Below are 22,260 nucleotides of genomic sequence, written 5' to 3' on the forward strand. Positions count from 1 at the left end.
ACTCACAGAGATCCGCCTGCCTCTGCCTCCTGTGTGCTGGGATTAAAGGTGTGCGCCACCACTGCCCGCCCTCTCCTTCCCCCGCCCCCTCCCCCCTGCCCCCCCCGAAATAATACACTTTACCATGGATTTGATTTGTAAATTTCTATGGAAAGTTTAATTTGGTTAATTACTTCTGAAAGAAAGTCAAGGCAGATACTCCTAGTCTTCCTTTTCTTGTTAAATGTTTAAAAGGTTTGTGAGCTTGTATGTGTGCTCACAAAGGGAACTTAAAAAAAAGTTAAGTTGTGAGAATAAGCAGGAATTCATAGGCTGTTAGACATTTATGTCCAGTAACTCCATCTTTTTTTTTTTTTTTTTTTTTGAGACAGGGTTTCTTTGTGTAGTTTTTGGTTCCTGTCCTGGATCTCGCTCTGTAGCCCAGGCTGACCTCGAACTCACAGAGATCCGCCTGGCTCTGCCTCCCGAGTGCTGGGATTAAAGGCGTGCGCCACTGCCGCCGGGCATTAACTACAGTCTTAAAGGAAATGAAAATTTTTATCTTAAAGTTTTATTACCCTTACCTGTTTATTTGTTGTGTGGGGTGTGTTTGTGTGTTCATGTGTGCACATGTCATAGAGCATGTGGAGGCCAGAGGACAACCTGTTTCCCCACCACCACCACCATGTGGGTTCTGGGATCAATCTCAGGTCATTAGGCTTGGCAGCAAGCACTCCTGCCCACCAAGCCGGCTCCCCAGCATTTATTGATCTATCTATCTATCTATCTATCTATCTATCGATTTATTTTCAGAGACAGGGTCTTGTCTCCAAGTCACTTGTAGCCCAGACTGGACTCAAAGTTGCAGCAATCGACTTCATCAGTCTCTTAAGTGCTGGGATTACAGCCACCAGCCACTGACTGTCTTAAATGAGATCTTTCCTGTATATACATACAGTGTTCTGCCTGCACACCAGGAGAGGGCACCAGATCTAGACAGTTGTGAGCCACCATGTGGGTGCTGGGAATTGAACTCAGGATCTCTGGAAGAGCAGCCAGTGCTCTTAACCTCTGAGCCATCTCTACAGCCTTAAATGAGATTTTTAAATTTTTAGGTTTTTAAATTTAAAGGTTTTTCCTTTTTCTTTTTTTGGCAGGGATTTTCTGTAGTTCTCAAAGTAGAACTCACCCTCCTGCCTCAGTATCCCTAGATCTGGAATTCAGACATGACTCACTATCCTAGCTTAAAGGAGGTTAAAAATAGTCCTTTTTAACAGCGGAGTCTTGCAATGTAGCCCTCAAATTTGAACTCTAAATCCTGCCTTAACCTCATGAGTGCTGGTATTAAATAGTCTTTTTGAATTTTAGAAACTCTTGGAATTTATGATAATAGACAATACCGAAGGGTTTGCTTTTCCTTAAGGAATGGAGAATCAATATAAAGAGGGAATAATTGCATATTCAGGAGGGGAACATCATAAGGTGGATAATTAATGCTTTTTGACAAGTATTGGCAGCACTAAATTAAAATTAAAATATATTTGTAAACATTTTTAAGTTTATGAGAATGTTATTTATAATAATGGTTTCATTATGATAAATTTGCCATGTAGGCGGGGAGCATTCGGGAGGCAGAGGCAGGCAGATCTCTATGAGTTCGAGGCCAGCCTGGACTACCAAGTGAGTCCCAGGAAAGGCGCAAAGCTACACAGAGAAACCCTGTCTCAACCCCCCCCCAAAAAAAATTTGCCATGTGTATAATATATTTCGATCATATCCACCCCAGCCAACCTCCAGCTAACCTGTCTTATTCCCATCTTGCCAGTGGCTTCACCTTGAAAATGTTTCTCTCCTCAGCAACAGTGCTGCCTTCGGATCTTTGTAGAGGGGTGGGGTCTTACGAGTCCCCCTTCTTGCTTTTTTTTGTTCACTGAGGTATGGTCTTGTGTAGCCCATGCTGGCCTTCAATTTCTCATCCTCATTCGAGGTTTGTGTCATCATGCTCGACATACCAGATTTAGTCTCTTCTACTCTTAAAATCTGTGGAGAAATCCAAGAAGTTTATTTTATAAGTAAATATGTGTGTAAACCACATATGTGTGAATGCCTGAATAGGCTGGAAGAGGGTGCCAGATCCCCAGGAGCTGTGATTATAGGCAGTTGTGAGCCACCTGACATGGATGTTGAGAACTGAACTTGGGTTTTCTGGAAGAGCAACAAGCATCTGCCCTTATCCTCAGAACTGCCTTTCCATCCAGGATTGTCTATCTTATTTATTTATTTATTTATTTATTTATTTATTTATTTATTTATTTATTTATTTATTTATATTTCCCTCCCTGTTTCCTTTTCCTGTGAGAGAAAAGAGAAATTAAAACCTCAAATGGAGACTGGGGAGATAACTCAGCAAGTAAATACCTACCTCACAAGTAGAGGATCCCTGACATCGTGGTGTGGGTCTGTGACCTCAGCACTGGGAGGTGGCACAGTTGGATCCTGGGGGCTTGTTGACCAGCCAGTCTCTCTGAAATGGCAAGCTCCAGGTTCACTGAGAGACCCTGCCTCAGAAATATAAAGTGGAAAATGATGAAAGACTTCATATCATCAGCTCTGCCTTCACACTCTCACAAGTGCAAGTTGGTATTTTGGGTATTTATTAACTAGTTTTTTTCCTCTCTCTGGGCCAGTTTCTTAATATTTGTTATTGTAGAAGAAGCAAATTCATCTCAAACAGGGAGCAGCAGCTTGACTTATCAGAAAGTAACTTCCTGGATTTCTCTTATCTATTGATTGGGGTAGAATTGTTGAAAATAATGTTCATCTTATTCCAACTTCAGATTAAGGGGAGCTGTTTACTATACTGCTTATAGAGTTGCTACATCTTATTTATGTAATAGTGCAATAATGCTCCGTAACTTTTCCTTTTTATGGAAAAATTAATTAGATCTATTTATTTCCTTTGTGAGCATTTTATCTGAATGTTATATATGTACACCATTTGTGTGCTTGATGTCTGCCAAGGTCAGAAAAGGGCATCTGAGCCCCTGAATTGGAGTTACAGATGGTTGTTAACCACTGTGTGGGGGCTGGGAATTGAACCCCAGTCCTCTGCAAGATCAACAAATGCTCTTAACTGCTGAACTATCCCTCCCCTCCCCTCCCCTCCCCTCCCCTCCCCTCCCCTCCCCTCCCCTCCCCTCCCCTCCCCTCCCCTCCCCTCCCCTTTCTTCTCCCCTCCCCTCCCCTCTCTTCCCCTCCTATTCCTTCTTCTTCTCATCCTCCTTGTCATCGTCCTCCTCCTTCTCCTCTTCTCCCCCCACCCGTGTGTGTGTGTGTGTGTGTGTGTGTGTGTGTGTGTGTGTGTGTGTGTGTGAGAGAGAGAGAGAGAGAGAGAGAGAGAGAGAGAGAGAGAGATAGATAGATATGAGGTCATACTCTGTAGCCATGGTTGGCTTGGAACTCATACCATGCTTTTCTGGAGCTCACAGAGACCTGCCCGCTACTGCCTGGAATTAAAGTATGTGCCACCATACCTGGCTCATCTGTAAATTTTTTTTTTTGAGACAGAGTTTCTCTGTGTAGCCCTGGCTATCCTGGAACTCACTCTGTAGCCAGACTGGCCCGAAATTCAGAGATCTGCCCATCTTTGCCTCTTGAGTGCTGGGATTAAAGGCGTGCATCACCACTCCCTGCTGTAATTCATAATTTGTATTTTTTTCTCTGAGTGCAATGACTGCAGAGGCCAGAAGAGGGCTCCGTTCCCTGGAGCTGTAGTAACAGGCAGCTGTGAGCTGCCTGATGCGGAAGAGCTACAAGCATTTTTAACCAGAGTCATCTCTCCAGCCCTGTGGTCTATAAATCCCTAGTTAGCTGTAGCTCCAGAAACATATTAGTCTGGGAGATCTGTATAGTTTTAAATAAGTTTTTTTTGTTTTGTTTTATTTTGAGGCCCGGTTTCACTGTGTAGCCGTCTGTCCCAGAACTCACTTTGTAGACCAGGCTGCCCTCTAACTCACAGAGATTCACCTGCCTCTGCTTTACAAAATAAGGTTTTGAAGCTAAATATTCTAAAGTTTGCAGTTTGTGAAGAGCATTCTTTTTTTAAAAAGAGTATTCTTTTATGTATTTAAACAATTCAGTTTCTGAATTTGTGTGTGTGCTTGCGCAAATGCATCAGAGTAGAGTACATTGGCTAGCTTCATACACACACCTTGCATCTACCTAGAACTGCTCCTCAGAGACGTTTTGATCACTTCTTTGTGTTTTCTGGAGCTGGTTTATGAATATAACTGGTTATGTAAGCATGCATTTTAAATAGCCAAATGTCACATCAAGTTCACACATTTTCACTCTGCCTTTTCTCTTTTTACAGGGATTTCTCACGATCTGCTTTGGAATTATGAAGTTGGGAGAAGAAATATTTGTCCTATGTGGCCAAATTAATACTCATTTTGCAGCCTTTTATTCAACTGTTTTTAGCTTGTATTCAGGATTATAGTTAGGGGGAAAAAAAAAGAGATCAAATTATTATTTTTTTTTTTTTTGGTTTGTTGAGACAGGGTTTCTCTGTGTAGCTTTGCGCCTTTCCTGGAATTCGCTTTGGAGACCAGGCTGGCCTCGAACTCACAGAGATCCACCTGCCTCTGCCTCCCGAGTGCTGGGATTAAAGGCGTGCGCCACCACCGCCCGGCCCCCTTTTTTTTTTTTAATGGAGCAAGTGTATATGGGGACTAACAATGATGAATTAAGATGGAAACAGTATGAAAATATGCTCCTTATTATAGAAGAAAAGTAATTGCTTCAGAATAGCACACCTGAATTATTTATATGTGTGTGTGCACATACAGATACATGAAAAGGAGCGGGGAAAACGCCAGAGGATAATTTAAAAACACTTTGCATTTAGCTTAATGTGGCCAGTGCCTTCTGAACTCATCTTGTGATTTAACAGAAGGCACCGTATACCTTGGGGTCTATCTCGTAGATTTGCTGTGAGAGTTAAATGCGATGATGCAGAAATAGTAAAAGAAGAACATAGTCTGTGCTTAGTATGTGTCAGTGACTAGGAAGAACAAAACATTTAGTGTAGGACAACTGAGAGTCCATTCCTGAGGATGAACTGTGATGATCAAAGATGTTTTCATTACTAGGTTTTAGTGTAGAAGAGTAAGATAGAAGATGCTAAGAGGACTCCTGCTGGTTGTCACATGTTTCTGAGCTACAATCAGTAGAATCAAGTATTCTGAGAATTTTTTTTTTTTGGCTTGAATGTTGAAATAGCAGAAAAACAAAGTGTTTTTTGTTCTTTGTTTTTTGTTTTTTTTTGTTTTTTTGTTTTTTTTTGCATAGGGACCTCTGAATTAGGTTGGAGAATTGCCAAGTTATCCATGTCCTAAGTATTTGGGGGAACTTTGTGAAGAGAGTCACCTTTCACCCCCAGCACTGACCATGCCCTACCACTACTACTCCAATACTACCAGTGCTTCCATCACTGCTGCTACTGTGTCCAGCTAGTTAAGTGCCTGCCTTATATCAGGCATTCAAAATACTGAGGCCTGTGTCTCAGACCTGTAATCCTAGTTATTTTGTTGAGTGAGGCAGGAGGGTTAGTTACAAGTTCAAAGCTTGCCTGGGTTACAGAGTGAGTTCAAAGCCTCCAAAAGAATTCAAGGCCAGCCTTAGCAACTTACGGAGACCCTGTGTCAAATAAAAAAGGCTGGGACTATAGCTCAGTGGTGAAGTGTTTGCCTGGCCAGCATGTACAAAGGCCCAAGTTTAATATCCAGTACTGAATAAACATAAAACCAAGCATTGTTACTTATCTTCAAAGCTGCAGCTCTCTGAATGCCCAGGCACATAATCAGTACTGATGTAGGGTATGAATGGAGTGAAGAAGGTGGAAGTATTGTCCTGGGTCCCAGACAAAGAAATCTAATCCCAGAAGACAGGGGAAAAAAGGAAATTTAAATGATGTCTAACCAAAGTATAATAATTTCTTCAAACAGAGGCAAGGAAAGTGTAGTTTCTGAACTGGATGATGGCAACATTACAGAATTATGAAGGTGAGCCAAGGATGAGAGGCGTTCACTTCATATATTTCTCTCCCGTTTCCCTTCCATTCATCCTTTCCTTCAAAGAGGAATTCTAGACCCATGTTATCTGTTCAGTTTGTTCAAATTACCATTTTCCTAGTTGCATTGAACAAAATAAATATGACTTAGAAACAGTCCTGCTTGGGACCGGAGAGATGGCTTAGTGTTAAGAGCACTTGCTGCTCTTCCAGAGGACTCAGGGGTGGTTCCCAGCACCCACATCAGACAGTTACAGCTGCCTGTAACTCCAGCTCCAGGGGACTGGATGCCCTTTGGTCTCCATGGGCACCCACATACACACAGTTCACACATATTCACATAAATTAACAAAAATGAATAAATCTTTAAAAAAACAGCCATGCTCAAAGAATTTACAGGGAGAAAAATGCATTTATGTATTTATAATATGAAGTTAAATACGCTGAATGCCACTAGAGAAGTAAAAAGTGTTATAGATGCCCAGAAGAAATAGATTACACTTATACCTAGTGGGATCAGTATCCTTTTCATAGAGGAGATGGCATCAGACTAGGCCTTGGGAATTTTATTGTGTTTTGTTTAGTTCAGAGACATTCCTGTGTGCATTTTGATCAGTTAAAATTAAAAATAGATTTAAAAAAAAGGGAATTAAGCTTTGAGTCATTTCTAAATGCTCAATAGTTTTTTTTAAAGCTTATTCTCACGAAGTTAAAATGAGCCTATTTAAAAAAAAATCAATTCACACTTGAATAATTCACCTTCCTACATGCTTGTATTAATCATTTTGAATTAATGGTACAAAACTTGGAGTATGTTAGAACCAACTGATCTTGTCAAATTACAAATTTCGGGGTCTCACTCTCAGCTGCTTAAAGATAATCTCAGGGCTAGGGGGAAGGGGTGTGCAGGGAGGGACTGAGAGATGTAGATTTGTTAAAAGCTCTTTCCATCGAATTCTGACTTGACTACTCCACGGGCAGTGTTTGGCTGTCTCTGTTGACATGAGTTTCCTGAATTTCATTTGATCCTTCAGAATCTGAAAAGGGGACAAAGAAAACCTTTGCTCCACCTACACAAAAACCACATATCGTGAAACCCCAGCCTAAGTCATGGAAGGAGGAGACCCTGGGGACCAGTTCTCCAGAGGCCGAGGCCAAGCCAAGCCGCCCGAAAGCCAGCTCAAAGAAGAGGGAGCAGAAGACAGCCACAGAGCATGGTCCAAGTGGGGGCCAGGAGAAAAAGCAAAAGGCTCAAGATAAGCCGGCTGAGAAGAAAGGAAAGGTATGTGTCACCACTGTGGTGACAGTCCCTCCTGCTCTGTTTCCCGGATCCTTTTGTGTTGGGGGTTGTTACTGAGGAGTGAGCCCTAGACCCCATGCATGCTAGGCAAGCATCGTACTTCTGAGCTATACTTTCATTCCTAGGGTCTTTTAGCCCCGGCTGGCCTGGAACTTCTTATGTAGACCAGGCTAGACTCGAACTCACAGAAATCTGCTTATCTCCGCCTCCTAACTGCTGGGATAGAAGGTGTGCACCACCACACCTGTGTTGTTTTTAATTTTGAGACAGGGTCTTTCTGTTTCCCAGGCTGCTCTTGGAATCGCAGCCCTTTGACTGCTACTTCCCACCTGAATACCTGGGGTGGTGGGCTTGTTCTGCCATTGTTCATCTCATCTTCTTTTCTTTTTGGCTATTTGTTTGTTGTATTTTGTTTTTCAAGACAGGGTTTCTCTGGGTAGCCCTGGCTGTCCCAAAACTCCCTCTGTAGACTAGGCTGGCCTCGATCTCAGAGATCCATCTGCCTCTGCCTCCTGAGTGCTGGGATTAAAGGTGTGTGTCACCACTGTCTGGCCTTCATCTTATAAAAAAACACTTGGTTCTGAGACAGAGTCTTGTAGCCAATCCTGGCTTGGATCTTGTTTTGTAGCCCCAGGCTGGCTTGGAATCAATGGTAATTCTCCTGTCTCAGCTTCCCAAGTGTTGAAATTAAGATGTAAGCCATTATACACAGCTTTTTCAATATTTTTTAAAGATTTGTTTGGGTGGGGGATTTAGCTCAGTGGTAGAGCGCTTGCCTAGCAAGTGCAAGGCCCTGGGTTCGGTCCTCAGCTCCAGAAAAAAGAAAAAAAAAAATTTGTTTATTTATTATGTATACAGTGTTCTTCCTACTTGGTGCCAGAAGAGGGCACCAAATCAAATTACAGATGGTTGTGAGTCACCAAGTAATTGCTGGTAATTGAACTCAGTACCTCTGGAAGAGCAGCTAGTGCTCTTAACCTCTGAGCCATCTCCTGTTTTTCAGTATTATTCATTAAAAAAAATTCATTTTTTTATTCATTAAAAAAATTCCAGTTTCTTCTTAAAGAAGCCAACATGTTTTTAGTTTTTTGAGATGGAGTCTCATGTAGCCAAGGCTGGCCTTGAATTCCTGATTCTTCTGCCTCTGTCTCCCTAGTGTTGAGATTACAGATGTGTGCCACCATGCTGCAGTGTCAAACAAGTTTTGATGAAAGCGTTTAGCTAGAAATAATGGGACAAGGTGGGATAAAGACTCGAGCAGGACTCTCGGAAGAGTTTCCTTTTCTCCAGCTCTCTTGTCCCCAGGAGATCTGGGGAATCGTTGATGCCATTGACTTAATACCTATGGTTGTTGTCATCTGCTGTTCTGTGTAAACAAGGCTTCCCTGACTGGTCAGAGGTGAGAAACTGAAAAGACAAGCAGTTTTCCTTCCTTTCCCCAGTCTCTGCAGGAAAAACCAACTCTTACCAACGCAGAATTTGAGGAGATTTTCCAGAGTGTACTACAGAAATCCCTGCAGGAGTGCTTGGGTATGGCCTGGTGTGAAGAGAAAAGGCTTCCTTCCGTTAGGCAGAGTGGCCGTTATCCTAGGGGGAGTATAAGTCGACAGCTTCTTTCTCTCCCGCCTTCCTGAGAAAATCTTAAATGATACTTGAAATATTTAATTTCAATAATGTGATTTCAATTAATGTCAATAGGCCTGTGCTAAATCATGTAAGATAAAGGTAAAAGAAAACTCTTGGAAAAGTAGGCGATACTGACTTCAGATCCACATGGCCTCACCTGAGTTTTCCAAATGCAATTTTAATTTACTCGTATATGTTTGCAATCTACTTAGAAAAGAGTTTCCCCAGATTTGGAGAATGTACTTTATGTGCATGTGTATTTAAATTACATCTTATTATTTATTGTTTAGTGTGTGTGTGAGTGAGCATGCATGCCTTTGTTTGTGTGTAGGTGAGAGGAGAGCTTGTAGGCATAGCTTCTCTCTTTGTACTGTGTGGGTCCTGGGGATTGAACTGGGCTTATCAGGCTTGGTGGCAAGTGCCCTTACCTGCTGAGCCATCTTGCTGGCCCATGTCTGTAATACTGGTTTGATTCTTTTTAGGGATTTGGTTTTTATTACTATTTATTTAATGTCTCTGTGTTTAAGTATATGCACAAGTTCATATGTGTCTGATGTGCAGAGACTTCCTGTGCCCAACCCATATGTGCTAACGTATATAGGTGCACATACGGATGCATGTGTCTGCTTGTGTGGATTGAGGCAGGAAGTCAACCTTAGTTGTCATTTCTCAGGCTCTACCTTGTTTTTGAGACAGTGTCATCACTAGCCTGGGGCCCAGCCAATTCCTCTAGTCTAGGCTGCTAAGAATCTTAGGAATCTGCCTGTCCCAGTCTCCTCAGTGCTGGGATTACAAGCGCATGCCACCACACTTGATTTGTTGTGATTTTCATGGGTTATGAGGATTGAACTCAGGTCCTCATACTTGTAAGGCAAATACTTTATCAACTGAACTATTTCCCCAGCCCTTGGTTTGTTTTCTAGAATAAAAAGTGCTGTCGTATAGGAGTTTGAGGAAAAATAAGATAAAATATAGTACATGTATACAATAAAATTATTACGTGGCTGCCCTGGAATGAGGCTGATCAATATGGAAAGGCTTGCAGAAAGATAAGGATTTTAGTTTCTCTTGAATTTTTAATGATTTCAAGTTCTATCCTGTGACAAAATACCAAAGGTAGACTCTTCTAAGCACAGAGGTAAGATATGTGAATGGAATGCTGTGGTTGAGAAATACTAGAGCATTTGTTTTCCTTTGTGTCTTCTCTGCTTGTAATGCTTTGTTTTGGAAGGGTTGGGGTCTGGCCTTAATTTTGCAGAGACTTCCTGTGCCCAACCCATAATACCTACCAAATCAGACAGAGAACCAGGAATTGCTCCTTCAGCAGATAATGAAAATGCTGATGGGTAAGTTTATCCCAGAGGGACAAGTTGAACACAGGGTGGAGGTGACATGGGTAAACTGTGACCTGTCTTCCAGTCTGTCTATTTAGTTATCTATTATACTTACATTGATCTCTCTTGGCTCAGGAAAGATGCCTGTTAGAGTTAGGAAGGAAACAGGCAAGGAGTTGGATAAAATGACCTCAGGAGACCTTAGGAGGCCTGGGAGTTGTATGTGTCTTTTGGGAATTGAACCCAGTTCCTAGTGCATGCTAAATATGTGCTGGACCACTGAGTTACATCTCCCTATTCAAGTCTAGAATTCTTGTTTACTTTTAACCCCTGGACTCTTTCAAAGGATTGGCATTGCAAGTGTCTCTCTGAAAGCTTTTTATTTGAACAATATCACTCTCAGGGAAAAGGTAATAGTACCTGATACTCCAGAGATTGCATCTTCTCTGGAAGAGGAAGTGAGCTCTGAGACAAGGACATCTAAGTCAGGCCAGCCAGTTACTGAACCCTCTAAGAAGAAATTCAACAGACTTTTTTCAAGCAAAAGAAAGAAGAAAGCTGGTAAGTATCATCATATGGCCGCTAAAAAAGATTTTCTATTTATGTGTATGTATGAGTGTCTGTGTGAGTGTATACCATGTGTATGTGGGTATGTATAGAAACCAGAAGAGGATGTTGGATCCCTTGCAGCTGGAGTTACAGGTGGCTGTAAGTTGCCCAAAGTGGGGCCTACCTAGAGCCAAACTAGGGTCCTCTCTCTAGCTCCCAGATACCCTATTTACATTTAAATAATATTATTTATTATCATGCACATACCATGGTGTATGTGTGGAGGTCAGAGAACAATTTTTGCGAGAGTCAGTTCTCTCCTTCCACTGTGGCTTCTGGGGATGGCTATCTTGTCTGCCTAAGTCAGTTGTCCTTGAAACCTGGTTCAAGTACTTATTCAAGAAATTAGAGAATGGGAAGCCGGGCGGTGGTGGCGCACGCCTTTAATCCCAGCACTCGGGAGGCAGAGCCAGGCGGATCTCTGTGAGTTCGAGGCCAGCCTGGGCTACCAAGTGAGTCCCAGGAAAGGCGCAAAGCTACACAGAGAAACCCTGTCTCGAAAAATCAAAAAAAAAAAAAAAAAAAAAAAAAAGAAGAAATTAGAGGATGGGATAGTGTTAGGCTAAGATTTTTCTGCCCCAGGCTTGGAACTTTATGGTGATTCTATCACTATTTTTTATTGTCTACAGAGATCCTGTCACAATGTCTTGTTTTATTTTCCCAGAAGATGAGAAAATCCAAGATGGACATGAGTGCAGTCTGAAAGCCAAACAGAAAACAATGATTCAGGATCATTCTCAGATCAGGGGCCAGCAGAAAGAAGAGGAAGGTGGTTTTGGTGAGCTCAGCTGAGTGTGGAAAACCTTGGGCTGAAAATTCAAGATGGAGGAGATATACAGTGACTAGGATGTTAAAGGAAACCACAGATAATATAATTTATCTTTCACAGTTGCTTCTGAGAAGATATGGAAAGAGGAAGAAAGAGAAAGATTTCATCTGTTTGGTTATTTATTTACACAGTCTACACTCTGTGTCTGATACTTTAGATGGTGTCCAGGAAGAAAACTAAGGTGTGGCCAAAAAAGCGAACAGAACAGTTAGGAGAGGGTGATGTAACAATGTCAGGCAAGGAGAGAATTTCATGAAAGAGAGAACACCCAGCCATGTCAGATGCAACCACAGAGAAGTCAGGATGAGGATTTAAATATGTTCAAGTACATCGGAATTAGTAGCTATCAGGGTTTCGGTTATGGCTGCTGTATGAGTTGAACAAGGTGACTGGCAGGCTATAGTTGGTTAAGAATTGGCACTAAGATGACTTAGTTGTTAAAATGCTTGCCATGCAAGTGAGGACCTGTGACAGATCACTAGCACCCACATAAAAAGCACCCACATAATGGCGCACTCCTGTAGTCCTTGTCCTAGAGAGGTGAGACAGCAGAGTCCCTGGGGCTCACTGGCCAGACAGTCAAGGTGCAGTGAGAGACCATCTCAAATTTTTGTTTTTTCTGTTTTATTTTTTTTGAGACAGGGTTTCTCTGTGTAGCCCTGGCTGTCCTGGAACTCACTCTGTAGACCAGGTTGACATTAAACTCAGAGATCCGCCTGCCTCTGCCTTTTGAGTACTGGGATTAAAGGTGTGTGCCACCATGCCCAGCTTCAAAACTTTTTTCAAAGGTGGAGAAGCCATTAAAAAAAAAAGACATTCAATGTTGACCTATATCCTCCACATGCGTGTGTACACATGTATACACACATAAACACACCCCTACCCCCACCATTAGTTTAGATGTGAAAATTAAGAGGGGGAAAATGGTCGATAAAAGGGAGTGAAGTGAAAATTATAGTATGGTTTTTCTTTTTATATTTACCTTTTTTTTTGAGACTGTGTTTCATGTAGTCCAAGTTAGCCTTGAATTTACCGTGTAGTTGAGGATGACCTTGAATTCCTGATCCTTCTGCCTCTCCCTCCCAAGGGCTAGATTACAGGCATGTGCTGCCTTTATTGTATGTGTAACTTTATTGTAAAGGAGAGGGTTGGGAGGTAGCTCAATGGTAGAGCAGTTTCCTAGCTTGTACAAACACCTGGGCATGCCTTTGAACACACATGAAAAGTGGAAACACAACACAACAGTAGTAACATGGGCAAATAAAAGCAATGCCCCAATGGAAGCGGGCATTTATATGCCAAAGGATAGTTATTTATCGAGGGAGGGAAAGAGATAGGACTGGGAAGAGCCAGAGAATTTATTCTTCATCTGGAAGGCTGAAGACATTACTCTTTGATGGAATGAAGGTTAGGATGGATGAGATAGGAACTCATTTCTTTCTTCTGTTTTTTGGTTTGAGATTGAACCCAAGGCCTTATATATGCTAACCACGCAGTCTGCCACTGAATCACTTTGCTAACTTACTCTTTTCATAGCAATTCTTAGTGACTTATATGATGTGTCCAATATAGGTGCAAGAAATGATGAACAAGGGCCAAGGAGATGGATCAGTTGATAAAATGTTTTCCACAAGTATGAAGGTTTGAGTTCAAATCCCCAGAGCTCACATAGAATTGGATGCAATAGCACACACATGTAAACACAGGGAGATAGGAGGTGGAGACAGGAGAATCTTTGCAGGCTTAATAGCCACTTAGCCTGACATATACAGAAAGTGGGGGGAAAAAAAGAAAAATGAAGGTGACGTTGTCTTCTGACCTCCACACACATGCTATGGGTATACATGGCCTGTATTTACATACATGCCACAGCATGTTTGTACTTACATTCACACACACACACATAGATAAAACAAAATATCAAAGAAAAATGATGAACTGGGCTGGGTGTGGTGTCACACACCTTTAATCTCGGCACTCAGAAGGCAGAGGCAGGCAGATCTGTGAATTTGAGGTCAGCCTGGTCTACAAAGTGAGTTCTAGGACAGCCAAGGCTACACAGACAGAGAAATCATATCTCAAAACAAAACAAAACAAAACAAACAAAACAAAATGATGAAGCAAACAACTTCCCCCAAAACAAAAAAGATGATGAACTAATATGATCAACCTTCCTTCATAGAAACTACAATTTAATGTGTCAGATAGATAATAGATGTATCAAATAATGATGATATGACTTTGAGAAATTTGGTTATAAGAAATAAAATAGATCACACAATGTATCAGTAAGTTTAAAAAAATAGGTAATAATTTGGAAGAAAACAGACTCACACACATTAAAAAAAAAATCAAGCTGGATGTGGTGGCCCATGTCTTTAATCTTAGCACTCAGGAGGCAGAGGCAGGTAGATCTCTGTGAGTTCGGGGCCAGCCTGGTTTATGTAGTGAGCTCTAGATCATCCAAAGATACATATTGAGATCATGTCTCAAACAACAACCTAGAATGGTAAGTATAAGGACCAGTGAAATAAAAATTCAGCTAGTGTCTGATAATGTGCATATATGTACATAGTTTAAATTTTTCTTTGTGTATATATATATATATATATATATATATATATATATATGTATGTATTCATGTTGTATTTGTCCATGTTTGTGCAAGTACATGCACATTCATATGTGTGTGTAGGCCAGAGGCAACCTGAGCTGTTGGTCCTCAGGAACTATCTGTCATTTGTTTTTGAGACGGGCTCTCATTAGCTTAGGTTGGCAGGCCAGTGAGCCCTAGGAATCCTCCGGTCCCCATCTCCCCAGTGCTGATTACAAGTATTTGCCCCTGTTCCAAGAATTAAAAAAACCTTTTAAGTTAGTTTAATTTATTTGTGTGTGTGTGTGTGTGTGTGTGTGTGTGTGTGTACATGTGTACATGTTCCTGACATGTGTGGAGGTCACAGACAACTTGCAAGAATTGGTTCTCTCTTTCTACCATATGGGACTCAGGGGTCAACTTAGATCATCAGGCTTGGTGGCAGGTTCCCTTAACCGCTAAGCTGTCTCACCAGCCTGTGCTCATCTTCTTTATGCATGGGTTCTGGAGATTGAACTCAGGACTTGTAATGAAAAGTACTTTACTGACTGAGTCATCTCCTCATCCATACATTTACATAACTTTTTCTCGTAAAAGCATACATTGGTTTATATGTTCTTGGAGAGACGCTAGAGACTTTGCAAGCAACAGCTTGGTAGTAAGCCTGGACTTAATACAATTACATGATAAAGGAGGAGCTGGAAGTGTGATCTCTTGATCAGCTTGTTTAGGGCTTAATCACCCAAAGGGAAGATCTAATTAGATTATTTCTCAAAAGGAGAGCTAAGAAGCTTGTCAATCAATCATTTTTTTTTTTCTGTTTCTTCTAGTTGCTAAGGAGAGGGGAGCTCTCCTGGTATAGGATGTAGAAAGGGACTGACTATCATTAATACAATCTGTAATAAATGTGGTGAGGAAAAAGAACATTATGTCATGAAAGGAAACAGTGGAGCCCTAGGTAAGGTTAGGCTAGCCAGGGAGTGCATTCCTATGGAGACTGTTTGAGCGAAAACCTGAAAACTGACTAGAAGTTATCTAAGTGGAGGGTAGGAGGAAGTGGGTAAGATAAGATCATTTGGTATATTCTGAGTATCTGTTCTGTGATCAGGGGAGGAGGCACAGGGAGCGGCTTCAGAAACATGGAAAGAGATAGGCAATAACTCAATAAATAAAAACAAAATTGTACCAGGCTTTTCTTTTGGGCCACCAACCAGCTCCCAAATCATTGACACAGAAGCTTATTATTAGTTTTGAAAGCTCAACCTATCTTGGGCTCATTTCTGGCTAGCTCTTTTAACTTGAATTAACCTGTTTCTCTATCTTTTGCCTCGGGGCTGTTTACCTTCTTTTCGTATATCTTACTTTCACTGCTTCTCACGTTTTCTGGCTGGCGGCTGCCTGTCTGGCCTTGGGTACCTCCCTGTTCTCTCCTCCTCCTTCTCTTGTTCTGCCTTTCTCTCTTGAGCCTAGATTTCTCCTCTTACTTATTCTCTCTACTCACCAGCCCTGTCTATCCTTTCTCCTGCCTAGCTATTGGCCTTTCAGCTCTTTATGAGACCAATCATGTGCTTTAGGCAGGCAAGGTGAAACAAATGCAACACATCTTTACATAATTAAACATACACCCTTACATTGTTAAACAAATGCAGCATAAACAAAAGTAACACACCTCTACACAGTTAAAGTAATATTTTGTAGCATAAACAAATGTAACACATCTTTACCTAGTTAAAATAATATTCCACAACAGAGATAGGCAGTAACTCAATAAAAGAAAATACCATAGACAAGAGAGATGATTCAGCCCTTACAGAGGACCTGAGTGTGATTCTCAGCACCTAGGCCAGGTGGCTCACAACCACCCATAATTCTAGCTGTAAGGGATTTGATGCCCTCTTCTGGCCTCCATGGGCACATGCACTCATGTGCAAACATATAGATACATATATGTACCCAGATGTATAAAAATAAAATATTTGAAAGACAAATACCATATAGTGAGAATTTCATCCCAAGGGCAGTGAGAAGCCATTGGTGGATTGTATCCAGATGATCAACATCTTCAAATTAATGTTTGAAAATGGTCTTCATTAGAGAATGGAGTGTGGAGGAAGACAAGCCTGTTAATAACCGAGTGCTATTATCAGGATGTGTAGTGGCAGCTTGGACTAGGATGATGAAAGCAGAGATAGAAGTGCGTGGTTTTATAATATTTTAGAGATAAAATCATAAGAACTAGGTAATGATTAGTAATTGGTAGCCTATGAGAGAGGAAATTATCAAAAAAGATTGGCCTCTGGCATAATCAATTTACGTGGAAATGGAAATGGAAGTAGAAGAAGACAGTGTGGGAGATGATTAAACATTCCGGTTTTGGTGCATAAAGTTTGAGTTCCGTATGAGACATCTAAATAGTGTAGGACGGGAGAGTAGCTCATTGATAGAGCTTGTGCTCAGCATGTACGTGGTCCTGGGCTCAGTCCTCAGCACCACAAAAATTAGTCAGTACAGTACAGCATTACCATACGATATAATACCATACAGGTGTCAAAGAGCAAGTCACTTAATTCATAACAGAAGCCAAAAGTATACAACTGTGTGTCATCATGTATGAAAAATGGATTTAAAAACCGTAGGGCTGGCAGAGCTGGGCTTAGGGGACAGTGTGGTGTGAGGAGAGAAAACCTTTGGCTGAGCTTTGGAACCCTGAGTTTTTGAGACTGGATGGAGACCAGAAAGAACTGAACAAAGGGAAGAGACAGAAACTGCCAGGAAGCTGAGAGGACACAGGGGATGAGGTATCCCATAGGACAGGAGGCTAGCCTTTCAGGAAGGAGCCATCCAACGGAATGCTCTGGACGTGTGCTGGTTACATCAGTCTCCATTGTCATGCAGCCGCACACTCACACACGGTGAGCAGCAAGCAGGTCTTTTTGTTCCCCTCTCTCATTTTGTATTAGCTCTTTGAGAATTTTAATAATATTTTTTTTTATATTCATTCTTCCCTCAACACCTCTCAGATCCACCCCACTTCCCTACCCACACAACCTTTTGTTCTGTCTCTTTCTCAACTTGTCAAGTACAAAGAGCTGCCCCACCCTTCTGGGTGTGCGGCTTTCCACTGGGGTGTAGACAGTTTTCTTTAAGATCGAGGCTCTCTTTCCTAGTCTTGCTGGGTCACCTCCACAAATACCAAACTATTAGGGGCAATTGTATTGGTAATTGTTTTTGTTTGCTTGCTTAGTTTTTGCTTTGTTTCCTTTTAAGAGACAGGATCTCTTGTAGCCCAAGCTGGCCTTGGACTCCCGATCCCCCTGCCTCCTAAATTCTGGGATGACAGCCCTGAGCTTACTGCACCAAGTTAGTGAGGTGCTAGTAATGGGACCCAGGGCTTCATGTATGCTAGGCAAACATTGGACTGCTTGAGCTTCACCCCAGCAGCTGTCACTTCTAACTAACACATTCCCAATTAGTATTTTTTTTTATCTTGTTTTAAATTTTATTTTATGTGTGTGGATTTTTTGCTTGCATGTATGTCTGTGCACTGTGTGCATGCTTGGTGCCTGCAGAGACCAAAAGAGGTCAACTCCTCTTGAACTGTAGTTACTGATTGTGAGCCACCATGTGGGTGCTGGGATTTGAACCCAGACCCTCTGGAAAAACAAGTGCCGGTAACCACTGAGCCATTTCTCCAGACCTCAGTATTTTATTTTTAGATGGAGTACTTAAGAAATGATCCATACATAGTATAATGATGTTTTGAAAGGACCGAAGTGTAAGTCTGAGCGATGATTCCAGTGGGATGAGATTAGACATGGGTGAGGTATATCCCTGCGTTTGAAGACGTTTTAAGTAAAATTTGACAGTGGGTAAAAATTTAACACAGCAAACTTACAGGCAAAACATTGTTTGATGATATTAAATCTTTTTTTTGTTTGTACATATGTAAGTGCATGTGCATATGTGTATATGGTTTGGTGTGTGTGTATGTGTATGTGTGTGTGCACTAGAGATCAACCTTAGGTGTCTTCCTCAGTTACACTCTGTCTTCTATTCTGAGATGAGGTCTCTCACTGAACCTGGACGTCACTGATTCAGCTAGGCTGGCTGGCCAATGAACTCCAGGGATCCTGCTTTTATCTTCCTAGCACTGGGATCAAAGGTGTGCACTGCTGTGCCTAGATTTCACATGGATGCTGGAGATCAAACTCAGGTCCTCATATCTCAGGATGGGATAGCCTGGAGGGCTGCAGGCCGAGCTAAAGTGAGAGTTGCAGGACTCTGAGCAGGTGAGGTGGGGAGGACAGGGCACGCTGTCGGAGGATGTTTGGACATGTGACTCGGAGGGTGTGTGTGCTTTCTGACATGACTGGGTCATGCAGGAGTGGGAGTAGGTTACTGAGGAGGTGTATGGAAAAGGGCCAAGAAATGAAGATGGGGTGCTCCTGAGGTATTCCTGTGATGTGGTTGTCATCTGAACTGAAGGCTTGAAGTGGAGAGGTAAAGACTGAGTAGGATGCCACCATCTTTTCGAGACAATAGGGCAAGGTAGTGCCTAATGGAGGGCACCTCAGAGAAAGGGTTTCTGCAGGAGGGGGAGGCTTAGTGGGAATAAAGAAGTTTGCCCTACTTTCTGCCTCGAGAGATGTGGGGACTGTGAGAAGGAACAGACTCCACTTAGAGATCTGAGGTGGCAGTTGGGTGGGGACAGTGTCATTAGCATCCAGGTCTCAAAATGAAGATGGGGTGATGGAGATGGCTTGGTCAGTAAAGTGCTTGATGAGCAAGAGTGAGGACCTGAGTCTGTTGTTAAAACCCACATGAACGAGCTAGGTGCAGTGATGTGTGCCTCTAGGCCCAGTGCACAGGGAGCAGGGGCAGGAAGAATCAGGGAGCCCCAGGTTCAGAGAGATCCTGCCTTAAAACGTAAAATGAAGGGGGCTAGAGACATGTCTCAGTGGCTTTTGTAGAGGACCTGAGTCCAATTCACAGCACCCAGGTCAGGTGACTCACAACTGACATTAACTCCATCTCCCGAGGATCCAATGTCTATGACTTTCTCCATGAGCACTGCACTCCACTCACACACTCCTACATACACATAACTAAAAATAAAAACAAACTCTTACCAGGCATGGTGGCACATGCTTTTAATCTGAGCACTTGGGAGGCAGAGGCAGAGGCAGACAGAACTCTGAGTTTGAGGACAGTGAAACCTTGCCTCAAAAAAAAAAAAAAAAACAAAAAAAACAAAAAAACAAAAAAAACCCAACACAAAAAACCAAACAAACAAGCACAAAACAATAAATAAACAATTCTTTTTTAAAAAAGATTTATTATGTATGCAATGTTCTGCCTGCATGCCAGAAGAGGGTGCCAGATCTCATTACAGATGGTTGTGAGCTGCCATGTGGTTGCTGGGAATTGAACTTAGGACTTTTGGAAGAGCAGCCAGTGCTCTTAACCTCTGAGCCATCTCTCCAGCCCAAACAAATAATTCTTTAAAAGCCCATGTGCATGTGTGTACATACATGCACACACATACACACATAACCCCCAAATCACATACCCAAAAAAATCATAAGATGGAGTGCAATAGGGAAGGGTGCTGATCATAAACCTCTGACCTCTACACACACACACACACACACACACACACACACACACACACACACACACACACAGGCTTGAGGATGTGTGAATAGTTGTTTCTCAAGCTTGTGAAGTTTCATAGAACAAAGTGGAAAAGTTGAGCAGATATAAGTGGAGGTCTGAATGGTGATGAATAAAAGGAAGCCATGGCCTTGGTGTGGGGACAAAGTAAGTGGTTAAGAGAGTACTGTTGGACCCAGACCTGGGTCTTGTGGAGGAGGAGGAACTCTGGACATTGGTCTTAAAGGATGTAAGTTTGTCATTTTTTTTATTTAATATTTTTTTTTTTTTGTTTTGTTTTTCGAGACAGGGTTTCTCTGTGTAGCTTTGCGCCTTTCCTGGAACTCACTTGGTAGCCCAGGCTGGCCTCCAACTCACAGAGATCCGTCTGGCTCTGCCTCCCGAGTGCTGGGATTAAAGGCGTGCGCCACCAACGCCCGGCCAATATTTTTATTTTATAATAACTTAATTTCACACATCAGCCACGGATTCCTCCATCCTCCCTCCTCTCACTCCCCAACCCTCCCCTCCAACCCACCCCCCATTCCCACCTCCTCCAAGGCAAGGTCTCCCCTGGGGAGTCAGCCCAGCCTGGTAGACTTAGCCGAGGCAGGTCCATTCTCCTCCTCCCTACACCAAGGCTGAGCAAAGAGTCCCAGCATAGGCCCCAGGCTCCAAAAAGCCAGCCCATGCACCAAGGACAGGTCTGGCTCCACTGCCTGGGGGCCTCCCAAACAGTTCAAGCTAATCAACTGTCTCACTTATCCAGAGGGCCTGCTCCAGATCCATGGGGGCTCCTCAGCCATTGGTTCACAGTTCATGCGTTTCCACTAGTTTGGCTATTTGTCCCTGTGCTTTTTCCAATCGTGGTCTCAATATCTCTTGCTCATACAGTCCCTCCTCTCTCTAACTTTGTAATTTTTTAAGGATTTATTTTGTTTTTAATTATGTGTATCTGAATGTGGATTTGTGCACATGAGTGCAGTGTTTTCTGAGGCCAGATGAGGAGGTGGGATCCCTGTGCTGGCTAGTTTTATGTCAATTTGACACAAGCTAGAGTCACTGGAGAGGAGGGACACTCAATTGAGAAAGTGCCTCCATAAGATTGGCAAGCCTGTAGGGCATTTCTTAATTAGTGATTGATGAGGGAGGGCCCAGCTCATTGTGGGTGGTGCCACCCCTGAGCTGGTGGTCCTGGGTTCTCTGAGAAAGCAGGCTAAGCAAGCCATGGGAAGCAAGCCAGTAAGCAGCACCCCTCCATGGCTTCTGTATTAGCTCCTGCCTCCAGGTTCCTGCCCTGTTTGAGTTCTTCTCATGACTTTCCTTTGTTGATAAACTGTGATGTGGAAGCGTAAGCCAGATAAGCCCTTTCCTCCCCATGTTGCTTTGGTCATGGTCTTTCAACACAGCAATAGTAACCCTAACTAAGACAGTTCCCTAGGGATGGAGTTGCAGGCAGGTGTGAGATGCCCTCTGTGGGCTGGGAACTGAACTGGGGTCCTCTGAAAGGGTAGTATGTGCTCTGCTCTTAATCATTGAGACAGCTGTTCAGCCCCACAAGCTTGTAATTTGATAACAGAAGGATAAATCAGTTGAGATTTGGGTAAGAATTTCAATTACAGATACTGTGCACAGAAGAGGTGCTGGTTAGTATATTAGTGCGATGTCAGAGAGTCGGACCCACTGGCCTGGAACTCACCAAGTAGGCTAGGCTAGTTAGCCAGTGAGCCCTAGGGAATGTGCCTATCTCTGTCTCCCCAGTGCCAGGATTACAAGCACCCATCACCATGCCCAGGGTTTTTTACATGGGTAGTGTGAGGATCTGACTCAGCTCTCCTGCTTCCAAGGAAAGTAGCCTCCTAGCCCCAAGCTTTCTGTTTCTTTGTGATAACAGGATGGACCCTTTGGCTTTGCAAAAGTTAAAAAAAAGTATTCTACAGAACACTGAGCTACACTTCCAGCACTAAGGCAACCATTAAAGTGGTTTTTGTTTTTTGTTTTTTTTTAAGTTTTAACATTGTGTGTGTGTGTGTGTGTGTGTGTGTGTGTGTGTGTGTGTGTGTGTGTCTAGGGGGGGTTTGTGTACATGAGCAAAATGCCTATGGAGGCCAGAAGGAGGCCTCAGATCCCCTGGAGTGGAAGTTAAGGCATTTGTGAGCTGCCCCATGTGGATGCTGGGAACTAAACCCTGGGAAAACGGTGCGTGCTGGTCTAAGGCAACCTTTCTGTTTGATGTCACTACAGGAAGCATCATTTGTGCCTGGTAGA

General features: G+C 42.6%; 1 protein-coding gene across 37 annotated transcripts in view; it reads left to right on the forward strand.

Annotated features, from left to right (window-relative positions):
- The window catches only part of Zcwpw1 (zinc finger CW-type and PWWP domain containing 1), a 33,900-nt gene that overhangs the window by 1,928 nt on the left and 9,712 nt on the right, over window positions 1-22,260 (forward strand). For 6 of the 37 annotated variants that reach the window (XM_076560243.1, XM_042267915.2, XM_042267916.2 and 3 more), the window contains exons 1-7: window positions 2,058-2,615; window positions 4,352-6,041; window positions 7,084-7,331; window positions 8,792-8,879; window positions 10,207-10,321; window positions 10,713-10,870; window positions 11,583-11,696. In XM_076560243.1, coding sequence (XP_076416358.1) covers window positions 6,014-6,041; window positions 7,084-7,331; window positions 8,792-8,879; window positions 10,207-10,321; window positions 10,713-10,870; window positions 11,583-11,696 — 751 coding nt within the window. In that variant the 5' untranslated portion in view covers window positions 2,058-2,615; window positions 4,352-6,013. Of the gene's footprint in view, window positions 1-2,057; window positions 2,629-4,351; window positions 6,042-7,083; window positions 7,332-8,791; window positions 8,880-10,206; window positions 10,322-10,712; window positions 10,871-11,582; window positions 11,697-22,260 lie in introns of those variants that run through there. The other 31 variants (XM_076560262.1, XM_076560256.1, XM_076560268.1 and 28 more) reach the window with 18 other exon arrangements.

The sequence above is a fragment of the Peromyscus maniculatus genome, chromosome 23 (genome assembly GCF_049852395.1).
Source record: "Peromyscus maniculatus bairdii isolate BWxNUB_F1_BW_parent chromosome 23, HU_Pman_BW_mat_3.1, whole genome shotgun sequence".
NCBI lineage: Eukaryota > Metazoa > Chordata > Mammalia > Rodentia > Cricetidae > Peromyscus > Peromyscus maniculatus.